Genomic DNA, 13,823 nt, shown 5'->3' on the forward strand with positions numbered 1-13,823 from the left:
CCCTGCAGTGGAGGAGGCTGTAAATCCCAAACCAGCCAATAAGGGACATGGGCTGGAGATAAAATGACGTGGGGGATGTAAAGAGTCTGAGGGAGTGATGGGAGCCTTTGTGTGTTTAAAGTAGATCCTTCTTGCATAAACATGAACAGGAGGTTATAAAATTCACTGAGCACGTGCGGAGGTGTCTTCTTCAGGATTCCTAGCTGCAAATTAGTTATTCACTTTAAGCACATTGAAGCACATTTTGCTTCGTGTTTTTTTTTTTTTTAAATAAAGTTTGGTCTGCGTATATCCTTAACTGAGACTCCTGTGCTCCTTTTCATATCTTTGGCATGTCTTCTATTAGTTTAGCTCTTCTGGTCTGTTTGTAGTCTGTTTACAGGAAAAATGCTAACATGGGGTTCCCTCCGTCTTAGTCTCTGAGAGGACATACAGGAGGATGTTCAGGACTCACTGGAGACATGACCCTGAAACGCTCTTTGCATCCTCATTGAGGTCCCCGAGCTGCCTCTTGGCTACTGATGTAGTCAGATTTCATGCTTTATTCCACATAAGCTTGTTTGTTAATGAAAATCCTACTTGCCTGGTAAGCTTGCCGGTTTTCATGGTGTTTTGATACTTGTGTGCTGTCTGGGTGGTTTAGAAAGGTAAAAACGGAGTTAGAGATCCCAGAAAAACAGGAGCTGCATCAGGTACAGGTGAGTTTGCTTGTTCATCTTGGTCAGTAGTAAACACTGATTCAAGGGTTCTGAATTTTCATTGTTATCAGGCTTTTGTGTGTGTTTAGGTTTGTGTGTGTGCATGTGTGTGTTTGTCTCAGTCTGTTAGAGATACGCAGCTGAGGAGATGCAGTGATAAAAAGCAGAATTGAGGAAAATACTCTTGAGAGTAAACAGAGAGACATAAATACCAAGGATGTAGAACCTCATGGTAATGGACTGTTGGATGCTGTGGAACACAGCCGCCTGTTTGTGTGTGTGTGTGTGTGTGTGTGTGTTGTCACATTACCCTTTACATTAAAACCAGTCAGGAGGAAAATTACTGCAGACCTGGGCCACCGTCTGCCCACTTGGCCCCACAGAGAGAGAGAGCTGAGTGTGGAGCCAGATAGGATAAAGAGGGGGTGTCAAGGGATCTGGAGAGGGACCAGACTGCCCAAGGCACTGATCTGAAGTCAGTTTCTGCTGAGTGAACATTTGCGGAGCTGGGTTTGTTTCTGACGACTGGAGAGAAAGTTTAGAGTCCATCGCTGCTGCTACAGATATGTTTGTTCTCTCCAGTGATGAAAAACATTTTATTCAAGTTCAAGTCAAGTTTATCATCACATGTGATACATGAGGTGGAACAAAATTATGTGCTCAGGTTCACAGTTGCAACCAACAATAGCAAAAATATAAAGTATAAAAAGAAACAGTAAATAAGGATTTAAGATATAAACTAAGATATACGCTAAATGAACACCCAACGGTACGCTAAAAGATCTAAGATATACACTAAACACTAATAATGTAAAACAATTTGACGTAACAAGAGCATTTCTTTTACCGTTTTTTTTTTCATGTAAAAAATCAAACTGTTAAAATCCAAAGGAAATGAGTGTAATATTTTATTTGGGTAGAATATAATGTCTTTCAATTAAAATTATCTAAACGTAAAAGCTAAATAATACTGAAATTAAATAGTTAAATATCAGCTAATGTTTTTAAATTGTAAATTTTGAACATAATTAAATATGAACTGGGTTGTTTTTTTTTTTTTTATTCAGGAAAAGGAAATAAATTAAATAAATAAAGTATCAACCCCAACCAAGCTGTAGGTGTACACAGGCAGGACTCTGAAAGTATGGCTGACCAGATGGAAGGAGTTAGGAAAATATGGAACAATAAGCTCTGTAATATAAGATGGATCTAGGTTGTTGAGAGCTTTGTAGGTTAGAAGTAAAAATTTGAATTCAATTCTGGATTTGACAGGGAGCCAATGGAGAGAAGCTAAAACTGGAGAGATATAATCTCTCCAACTAACTCCAGTTAAGACTCTGGCAGCAGCATTTTGGATCAACTGAAGACGTTTTAAAGAAGTATTTGGACACCAGATAATAAAACATTGCAATAATCCAGTCTAGACATGACAAATGCATGAACCAGTTTTTCTGCATCTTTTTTAGATAACATGTTTCTAATTTTAGTGATATTACGCAGGTGGAAGAAGATAATCCTAGTAATGTTTGTAATGTGGGGAATAAAAGACATGTCCTGATCAAAAATAACTCCCAATGTTTTTACATTAGAGCTGGAGGCCAGATTAATGCCATCCAAAAAAAGCGAAAGACTAAAAAATTTATTCCTAAAATGCTTAGGCCCAAAAATCAAAACCTCAGTCTTGTCTGAGTTTAAAAGCAGACAATTTAGGGTCATCCAGGTTTTTATGTCTTTCAGACATGCTTATAACCTAAGTAACTGATTGGATTAATTGTGTTTCATGGACAAATATAACTGTGTATCATCAGCATAACAATGAAAATGTATCCCATGCTGTTTAATAACCTTATCTGTTGGAAGCATATATGAGTTAAAGAGTATTAGTCCAAGCACTGAACCCTGAGGAACTCCATGACTAACTTTGATGTATGAAAAATATTCATTATTTACATTTATAAATTGGAATCTATCATGGGGAGTGGTGGCACAGAGGTTAGAAAAGGTGGGCCTGTGATTGGAAGATCGCTGGATCAACTCCCGGTAACGGCAACATCAAAATGTGGGTGGGAATGGTGAAGCACCCACATCTGCCTCCACCCTTATTTGCCCCACTCTGGGCCTTTGAGCAAGGCCCTTAAACCCCACCACCTGCTCCCCCAGGTTCCCTAGATGACAGCTCTCTGCTCCACACAGAGGGCTGTGGTAGCTCGGTGGTCTGTAGTTGCGTCGGGAAGGGCATCTGGTGTAAAAATAATTGCCAAGTCTTTGCGCAACGTAGTTTGCTGTGGCGACCCCTAAAGAAGGGAGCAGCTGAAACTAGGAAAAAAATAAAAATTGGAATCTATCAGATAAATATGATCCAATTTAGAGACGTTCCTGTAATCCTAATTTTATATTCAAGTCTCTGTAGTAAAATATTGTGATCAACTGTATCAAATGCAGCACTGAGGTCTAACAGGACCAGTATAGATATAAGTCCATTGTCAGAGGCCATGAAAACATCATGAGTAACTTTCACCAGTGCTGTTTCTGTGCTATGATGAGCTCTAAACCCTGACTGAAACTCTTCAAACAGATTATTTCTTGTAGATATTCCCACAACTGACTAACCTTTATGGTTTAATTACATCAATCTTAAAGTGTAGTGGTACGTAACCATAAGCAGATCCAAAATGTGGTTGTTAATTAAGGGAAATGCCTCTTTAAATAGTCTGGTTGGGATGGGATCTAGCAGACAGAACTTATGACATTTTTTAATCTAAATTGGGACTAAATTGAAGGGTGGTGGAATGGGTGAATTGATTTGTTGATTAATTGGGAATGTTTTTATTTTAGATCACCAGGGGGAGTTGGGAGGTTCTGGATTTACATACAATATGCACGTTAAAAACCTGTTAATTGTTTAAATCGGATTTTATTCACACAATCACATTTTCTGCTGTGACAGGCTAAAAATACCGGCAGCGCTCTGTGCACATAAATTGGGTACTGCATGATTGAAGGGGAAGGGGGCACCGAGTTTTTTTTTTCTTTTTCCTTTCCAGATGGACAAGATGGACCATGCCTGCCCTTGGAGTCAAAAAGAGAAGTTCAGGTTCTACAAACTGATTAACATCTATTAGATAAGAACACTTTCTTGCATTAGGACGCCTTCTGCAATCATTAAATCATATATTTAGAGAACTGACTTAGACAAATGTTAGAAATTTACATTATGTCATTGCACCACATCAGTGGGATGCTGAAGTCCTAGGCAGATGTCGAGAGCTGCGTCAGGCGACCTGAGGCTGGCAGATCTCATGCTAGCTGTCAGCTCTGGCATCTTATTTTGACCTGAGGCTGCCAGGTCACACGCTATAGCCTGTAGGCATCTACCGCCAACATATAAGGAGTAGTTCACATTCAACCAGAGGAAAGTGATTAACTACTTGCATATCTGGCGGTATTGAATAGGAGTTTTTATTCCAGGGAACCCTTTTTTAGGGTCCCTCGACCAGGAGGAGTTGTTGGATATTTCTTATCTAGACTGGTCCTATGGTTTTGATCTGCTCAGAGACGGGATTATAATGAAATTAAGGCCCGGTTCTGACTGGGTTAAACTGGGCCAGCAGCTCAAAGAGAGTCTCAATATCAGTCAAGGAATAGAGTTTAATCTGCTTGCCACATCACGTAGAAAGGCTTTTGAAGCACCATCTCATATTTCCTAACACATCAGAACCATATAAGAGCCACTAAGATCACACTTAGCCACTCACCCTCATACACTGACAGGTTGAGCTCCCCTTCAGCGAAGGAGGAGTCTAAGATCTTATAAATGAGTAATGACACGGGACATCTGGGTTCTTCCGGGTTTGTGAACACGTCACAGACCGGAGAGACCAGCGCTGTAAACTGTAACCTTTTCCTGCCTTGATTTTAATACAATTGATAAAACTTAATTGACGTTTCCTTGAGTTATTGATAATGAGAGTTGCCACTGATTCGAGCCGGGGGAAAGACGTGGGCTGGAGGGGGTTTCCGGGTCCGGTGGCCAGCAGCCAGCAGCCAGCAGCCAGCAGCCAGCAGCCAGCAGCCAGCTCCCGTCTTTAACATGTGGATGGTTTGGATGAAGCTATTACTTTTGACAATTCAGAGAGCTCAGGACAAAACAGTCCAAACATAAATCAGGTTCAAGTGACATTTTTAAAGTTGCCTCATTTGACACGGAACCAGAGGCGATAGTAGGAAGGATGGTTAGAATTTTTTTTTTTCCCAATTGAAATAATTTTATTTATAAAGAATCTCATGAAGTCATCACTGCTTATAATTATAGGGATACATGAATAAACAGAGATAGGATTTTTCAATAGACTAATTATGGTACTGAAAAGGAGTCTGGGGTTATGTTTATTCTCATCAATTAAAGCTGAATAACATAAAGTTCTATCTTTACACAAAGATTTCTTATAAGTTAGCTGGCTATCTCTCCAAGATAAATAAAATTATTCAACGTTAGTGGAGTGCCATTTTCTTTCCAGCTGTCTAGATGCCTGATCAATCTGGGAACAGCACAAATAATTCTATATAAAATATCATTTTAAAGCATGGAGTGCTGACGGCTTCTCTGCAGACATAGTAGGTGTTTAAGAAATTTAAAATGACTAAATCTACTCATAAGCAGCACGGTGGCTCAACTGGTAGAGCTGCTGCCTCTCAGCGAGCAGGTCCCTGGTTCAAATCCTGGTCCGGGGGTCTTCCTGGGTGGAGTTTGCATGTTCTTTCTGTGCATGTGTGGGTTTTCTCTGGGTGCTCCAGTTTCCTCCCACAGACCAAAAACATGCATGTTAGGCTGATTGGTAACTCTAAATTGTCTCTAGGTGAGTGAGAGAGTGAATGGTTGTTTGTCTCGTTTGTCTCTATGTGTCCCTGTGATGGACTGGAGACCTGTCCAGGGTGTACCCCGCCCCTCGCACAGTGATTGCTGGACATGTGCACCGGCGACCCCCTTGACTCAAAATGGAAGAAGCGGGTAAAAGATGATGGATGGATGGATGAATCTACTCATACAGAAGACTGCAAACAAACACCAAAACTAAACAGAAAAATACCTCCCAGATGTGCACCTTTTAACACTATTTGTTTTGTATAGCAGCAGCAAGCTTGAAGAAGCTGTTTTTTGTTTAATGAACTATAAGAAAATCATCTGAGAGATGTAACTGACACAGTACCAAAAATAAAACAATCATAATGATAAATAAAATAAAAATAACACTATCAGTTTGGGGCATTATGTGAAAAAGAGACGATATTTCATGAACAAAAGCACAACTTATCTGTCAGTTTCAACCAAACATCTGTTCTCTGTTTTCTTTTTCTTACCCTCTTTTTATCAAAACAGCTGCATGTTTGAATAAATAATTTGCTGTCTATCGTAAAAAAAGTTTAATCTATTTCACATTTGCCATGCATGTGTAAAATCAAAAGGTTCTCCATCAAAGACAACACCTTCTACCAAATTGTTCAAGAAATCAACCTGTAAAGTGTTTTTTTAAATTGCTGTTTAAGAAAGATTTTTTTTTAAATTCTTTTTATTTATTTATTTTATTTTATAATACTTTAGATGATGATTAAACAAAAACACTCCTCAGCATAAGCACTGGGCAGAAACATTTTATGAAATGTTAAAAAAAGTATTTGTTAAGCCTGGCTTTTAAAAAGTTCAAGTAATATAAAAATAATTGTGTAATTAAATTACAAAGTCATTTAAAACGGACCCATTAAACCATTATTCAAAACTGCCGTATTCAAGCATGGCATATTATTTGTTCATTACCTGGCATTGGCTGTTATTTTTACTGCATTTCATTAAATTTGATCAAATGAATATAAATATCACATAGATGACAATAAAGAATGTTACATTTCTACTGAAATGCTGACCAAACAAACAAACACATAATCAAATGTGTTGGTGCAGATTTTCTCCATCCAGGGCACGGCTAATCTTGGAAGATTTTTATTTTTGTTTCTTTCTTTTTGAAGATATCTGTTGATCAACTGATGAGCTTTCATAATTCAAATTTAAACAAGTTGAGTATCAAGCTGCAGAGCTGCAGAGCTGCTCCATCATGTGCAAAGAGAACCCACATGCAAACCACTCTCTTCCTCACTCCTGGGCAAAAACAAACAAACAAAAAACACATCATTTTACAAAAAAAATAAAAAATAATAATAATTAAAAAAAATCTAATTTAAAGTAAACCTTCCTATTTAATCAGATCTGACAGCAATCATTTGGATATGAATTATAGACTACCCTACAAATAGAGTTCTGAGGTGATTTCTATCACTTTGAAATGAAAGAAGATTTTACGACAAAAAAAATAAAACTGATGTACATTTTGTTGTAAGAGATGTTTTATTACCAGTGCTATTTACATTCACATGGAAATAATACAGCCTTGCCCCTTCCAGACCTCCCTTAACACACACACACACATGCGCTCGCACACACACACGCACACACACACACATTGCATCTAAGCATATCTGGGTACATTGAAGAAACATTCTTTTTCTTATACAATAATAAAAAAACAAATAATCTAAAAACAATATTCAAGTAGCGTTAACTCAGTGTTGGATGTGTTTTGTGTAGCGTGTGTAAGTGAGTAAGATGGCACTGAAAGAGGAAAGATCAAGCTGCAATTTGGATTTATTCGATGTAAATAGTTTAATTTGTTTCAACAAAGACTGACTTTTTTTTTTTAAGAGCGGACCTGACGAAGCTTGACCCTGGGATATTTGAAAAGGATTAACAAAATGAAAGAATTTGTCCTCTGCTGCACTAAAATCTTCTCACAGCCGGACTTGCTGCTTGATTTGAGGTGTGTGCTTTGAAAAGGTGCCCACTAGATGGCAACACGATCCTTGGAGAGGCAGCCGAAGTGTCACAGATGTTGTCTGCCCCCTCTTTTGTTTTCTGCCTTTAGAGGAAACCTCAGCTGCTGAAGGACATTCTCCATTATGGGTTCAATGTTCTTTTGAAAATCATTTCCATTAAAACATGTTTTTTTTAAAGGGACAGTAACAAAAGGAAGGTCAGGTGAAGCAGCGAGGGGAGCAGAACTATCAGGGCCGCCTCAATGGGTGTGAGATGTGTGTGTATGCGTGTGTGCATGTGTGTGTGTGTGTGTGTGTGGGAGGGTACAAGTGTCTGTATAATTGTGTTCGTGTTTTGAATAATAGTGTAGACATCCTTTCAAGCTATGATCAAGAACACGTTTTGTGCATTAGATTGGGAGCTGTATGTGATGTGTGTGTGATGTGTGTGTGAGAGGAAGTCAGTGCACGTCTGTCAACCAGCTGCCTTTGATTTGATGTCATGTTTTATGGAGGAAAATGTTTCAAATCAGAATAAATGTACAGCACTTGGACTGTTGGTGAATATTAAAGCATACGAGTGCTGCTGAGGGACAACTTGGCAGAAACCAAAGGGAAAGTAAAACTGTTTTTAAAAATGGGGTGAAAAATGAAGAAAACTGGACACGTCCCCTTTGGTGTTTCTCATTAATGTGAGCGTGGAGCATCAGAAGAGACTTCAGTTGGCATGAAGGAGAAGGCGACAAACAGTTTTGCTAAATGGAATCACTTCTTAAGACTTTATGTTCAGGAAAGACATTTGCTTTGGAGCGTCTGCTCTTCCTAGCTTCTCCAGTGTTCCCATTCTTCTGTCAGTTTCCATTAGTTTATGAAAACTAGTCCATAACTTTAAAAAGTTTTCTCTGTAGAAATTTCAGCCGTTTCTCCTCTCAGACGTTTTTTTGTTTGTTTGTAGTGATTCATCCCCTGAAGTAACTGGGCATACATTCATCCCAGGCATGGTCCCTGTCCCCTTTTTTATTACCAGGAGGTGGTTTCTCCCATCTCCTGGCCCTGGTGGGACATTGGAGCACTGTAGCTGGAGTTACTGGCCAAGGAGAAAGGGGGACTAGGCCCACCCCCATATGCGTCTCCTGGGACCGGCTGGAGAGAACTTGGTAAGCCCGGCTCGGGACTGGGGGTTTCCGCATGGGAGATCATGTCCGTGTACCTTTGGTCATCTGTAGGGTGGTGGCCTGATCCCTCAATGGCTCCAGGCCCAGAGCCCAGAATGTAAGGAGACTCTGCTGGAGACTGAGTCTGTGAGGATGGAGGACCATGGGGGAAAAAGTCGTAGTTACCTCCTGGTCCGTAATAGTCCCCTTGGTATTCTGCAAAGAAGCAGGAGAAAACAGCAGGTTAAACATTTTGTTTTAATCTGTAAATACATCCACAGCAGCCTGGAGCAGCATGTGCTGTTTAACATACAGCCACGTCCCTGTCTAAGTGGGGAAATTGATCATGCCCAATTTCCAACCAACCGGTCTCAAACAGCCTCATTTGAGTGTATAAACAACTCCACACCTCTCCACCTCAGTTCTCTCGCCTCTTACACACTGCATTCATCTCCCACTCTCATTCAGCTCGCAGCCATGCATACACCTCAATGGATTCTCCTGCTAAAACTTCAGGATTTGGATGAGAAATTCTAAAATGAGATTCCAGCCTCCCCTGCGGGTCTGCCAGGTCCTTCTGGCATCATCTCTCTGTTATGTCAGAAGCAGCTTCCAACATCATTCCTTGCTGTGCGTCTCTCCAAGATACATGGATTACACAACTTTGCGTTTTAGCTTTCAGACAAACCTTGACAACATTTAACCCCTGAAGCCCCGTTGACTTCATGACAGTTAATGTTCCTTCAAGGAAAATCAACCACCTTACCCAACTGCTTAAAAATAAATAATTTTATTACATTTTTCCCACAAAAAAACTAGTCAGTTTTTTTTAGAGCTATAGCAACTTGAAATAAAAACATAAAAAATTATATGTTTTAACATTTTTAAGTCTTTATGGCCTTTAAGTCTTTTCAACTCTACATTTAAATGTTTTATTTTAATTGACAAAATATTTATTGTACAACAATAAAATATGGGTGGCGGGAGGAAGTGTGGAATTTTTTTTCTCCATTAGTACACCCAAAATGAATTTTTGAGAATTGCAGTTCCAAGTTTTGTGAAGACCTTCCAGCCCTCCCAGCCCTCCAGACCCTTCAGATCCACTGTCAGCCATGGAACACCTGATTCTGCAGCCTGCATGCATGTGAAACGGCTTCTTATTACTAAATATTTACTTGTGCACATCACAAGATCTTGCTCTTACATCCAAACTAAAATAGTTTTGTCGAATGGGGTGAGAGGTGGGACTCTGCACTGATGTCTGGATGACACCACCTAGTTATCTTGTAGTAGCACCATTACATATTCCTAATTTGGCCACATAACACTACTTTAATCCTCCCTGTTTGAGGTAATTCCTCAAATAAACTAAAGCTGCCAAATTTTCTGATATACTTAGTGATACATTAATATATGAGTGTGAGATTAAACTAACCTTATATATGATTTTAAATCCTAGTTTATGTTAGTGTTTATATTGTGTGTAAATTATAGCCGAATAGAACCTATGAAAACCGTGCTGCTGCTGTTCGTTGTGTTGTTTTGCATTATTAGTGACTGGCGTATATCTTAGATCTTTTAGCGTACCGTTTGGTGTTCATTTAGCATATATCTGAGTTTATATCTCAGATCCTTATTTACTGTTTCTTTTCACACTACATTTTTGCAATTGTTTGATGTAACTGGGACCCTGTGTACACAATGTTGTTCCACCTCATGTACCACATGTGATGTGAATGACAATAAGATCATTGAATCCTTGAATCTTTGAATCCTTGAATTTTATATTGTGCAATACACTGTAATAACATTATAATGTAAAATAGTAGTGCTATATCACCCATGATCTTACTTAAAACAAAATGTGATTGCTCAGTCATTTCATTGGATGCTTGCTTCCTTAAGAGTCAAAAAAAACAACTACAAAAAAAAAAACCAACAACAACTGCGGCTGTCATTTACAGGAAAAATGTCTCCTCAGAACTAGACCCCTCAAACTAGCTTCGGCTATTTCAATCCTTCAGGCAGGAAGCAAGGGCACCAGCCCAAATGAAAGACTGTTCAATGGTTTGTGATTATGTATTATATTAAATACTGCATTCACATCAAACACTGAAATAAAAAATGCTATGTCCAGTAAGACTGTGAAAACCATTGAATAAAATTATAACCCAAAATACACAAAAATCAGAAAAACATAGTTGATAAATGCAAATATAATCTAATATAAAAATCTAAAGTATACATGAAGAGGTAAAAATAAAAACTTACAGAGAGGAAAACATTATTTTATGATATGATAAATATGGGATTAAAAGTTGTTGTTGTTTACAGTGTATTGTATCCTGATGCATGCTCAATAATCCAGGTAGAAAAATCCAAAAAAGTTCAATCTGGTCCTCTGGACATTCAAAAAAACAAAAAACAAAACAAAGCAAAAAAATATAGAAACTTTTCGTCTCTCATCCAAGAGACTTCCTCAGTCTCTCAGTGTATTGTAATGTTGATAATTTTCCCCCTTAGGAACATGAGAGTGTAGTAAAGTTATTAGTAGGTTATTAGAGCATTTGAAAAAAAATCTGACAAAATAAAAAAATAGATGGAATGTTAGATTTATCAGAAAAAAATGTTTGACTGCACCAAAATAAAGTAAATTAAAAAACAGATCAAATAAATGCGAGGCTGATTTTTCCCAACAAGTTATTCCTTAAGATTTCATAAAAAAAAAAAACCACAATATCAAATATTTTATTATGGTCTTAACTACTATGTTGGCGACTTAACTGTTCTAACATTTTCTATCCAAAGACTCACAGACTGCAGTATTATAAAGTCATCTACAGCTGCTTCAGCTCTCATCCAGCTGCTGCAGTGTTTGTCAGCCCTGTTGGATCTAGTGCAGCTTTCAGAGGGAGGAAGCGCTGCCCTTACCTTAAACCATTTTTTATATTCAGAGTGGTGCCAATGGAGCAGTCTCTGCATATCAGAATCATATATGTCAAAATACCTGAGTGCTGCTACAGTGATCAGCAGGACTGCAGCGCTAGAATTTGTACATAAATACAAACCACACACGGTGGAATATTGTTGGTGTTCATCAAACCTGTATGTGACCAAAAAACAAAGTTTGTCAGCAGTCACTGTGGGAATTTTATTTATTTATTTATTTTTTTTTCCCTTGTCCTGTCCGTCATTGTGACACTTAGAATTATTGTCTGAGTGTCAAAGTGATGCCCAACAGATTTACTTTCACAAGCAGAGCATTATGGCTGGCCTTAATGCTCCACTTGATATATAAATTAAATTTTATTAGAATTTGCTGTGGGCTTGTTTCAGATGTAATGGACACGGGGATGAAAAACAAAGAAGATAACAAAGCAGAAAAGTGAGAGAAGAGTTAAAATGTAAAGAAGGAGATAGGAATAGAGGAGAGAGAGAGGGATAAAGAGAACACAAATCAACATCATTGAAGTCTGACTCCAGACCTGCGGAAAGAAAGACGAGACAAAACCGAGAAACCACAACAACAAACAACATACATAATGATACTTGTAACATCATTAGAAAGTATTTTATACAGTATTGCTGACGGCAAAATCAGATCTGCTAAATTATGTTAAAACAATGTCTGTTGTTACTTCAGGTTTAAAAGTTTTTCATGTGTAAACTTGACGTTAGCCTCCCCTCTTTAAAAGTTCTCAACTTTTGGTCTTTTCTGCTGTAAAGACCACGCAGGGGGAAAATGACAGTTTAAAAACAGAAGTTTGTGAAAAATGATTGAGTGGATTCCTCCACTGGATTAACTCGTCTTGCTGTTAACCTGTGACACTGACTGGTGAGAAGCAGCGGCTTTGTTTGAGTCTGCAGCTAATGTTTGACATTTTCAGCTTTTTTCTTTGTTTATCTCCCTCTAGCTCGTGATGAGAAACACTAAACCTCTATAAGCGGACTTCAAAGGGTCTTTGGTCTTCATGAAAATTGTTGGATTTTCTGTAAATCTAGAGTAACAGAAAATCTGTTTCTCAGAGAGCTTTGTGTTGTTTCTTAGTTTTTACATTTCAACCGTTTAATTCATTCATTTATTCATTTTGTTTGCATAGTTATTCATGGGTATTTAGCTAACTAATGTTCACAAGTCCATAATGTCTTTCTTATCTCGGAACATTTCTAAACTAAGGATTCATCACAGTATCTTAATACAGAGGCGCCATTGTGATATTTGGATTACAGGAACAATTCTGAAATGGTTTAAATTGTATTTATCTGAAAGATTATAGTTTGTTCAGATTAATATTGAATATTGTTCTTCATCCAGCAGTCAGTCATATAATTCCTCATTCCTCAGGGTACAGTGTGTGTACATCCATCCATCCATCCATTTTCTTTACTCGCTTATTCCATTTTGGGTCAGGGGGGTCGCTGGTGCCCATGTCCAGCAATCACTGTGCGAGGGGCGGGGTACACCCTGGACGGGTCTCCAGTCCATCACAGGGACACATAGAGACAAACGAGACAAACAACCATTCACTCTCTCACTCACACCTAGGGACAATTTAGAGTTACCAATCAGCCTAACATGCATGTTTTTGGACTGTGGGAGGAAACCGGAGTACCCGGAGAAAACCCACGCATGCACGGAGAGAACATGCAAACTCCACCCAGAAAGGCCCCTGGACCGGGGTTTGAACCAAGGACCTGCTCGCTGAGAGGCAGCAGCTCTACCAGTTGCACCACCATGCTGCCGTGTGTGTACATAAAATGATAAATGGACTGTATTTACACAGCGCCTTTCTATCTTATCAAGATACTCAAAGCTCTTTACAACAATCTGTGCCTCATTTACCCATTCATACAGCTCTATACTAGATCTCTACAAAGAATTATCAGAGCTTTATCACATTCATACACTGATGGGACACACATCGGAGACAATGGGGGGTTCTGTGTCTTGCCCAGGGACACTGCTGGTGGAATCAAACCTCCAACTCTCACGTTGGAGGACGACTGCTCTAACCACTCAGCCACAGCCTCCCCTGAGAAAATCTATTTCTCATAGATAGATGGATAGATAGATAGATAGATAGATAGATAGATAGATAGATAGATAGAT

The 13,823-nt window shown here is 38.7% G+C and overlaps 1 protein-coding gene across 1 annotated transcript in view; it reads right to left on the reverse strand.

Annotated features, from left to right (window-relative positions):
- Nucleotides 1-7,146: 7,146 nt before the first annotated feature.
- lhx5 (LIM homeobox 5) overlaps nucleotides 7,147-13,823 on the reverse strand; it is a 35,334-nt gene continuing 28,657 nt past the window's right edge. Inside the window, exon 5 of the mRNA XM_037692406.1 lies at nucleotides 7,147-8,929. Within this exon, the coding sequence (XP_037548334.1) occupies nucleotides 8,580-8,929 (350 nt within the window). The 3' untranslated portion in view covers nucleotides 7,147-8,579. The remainder of the gene's footprint in view (nucleotides 8,930-13,823) is intronic.

The sequence above is a fragment of the Nematolebias whitei genome, chromosome 18 (genome assembly GCF_014905685.2).
Source record: "Nematolebias whitei isolate Nwh7 chromosome 18, NemWhi1, whole genome shotgun sequence".
NCBI classification, from domain to species: Eukaryota; Metazoa; Chordata; class Actinopteri; order Cyprinodontiformes; family Rivulidae; genus Nematolebias; species Nematolebias whitei.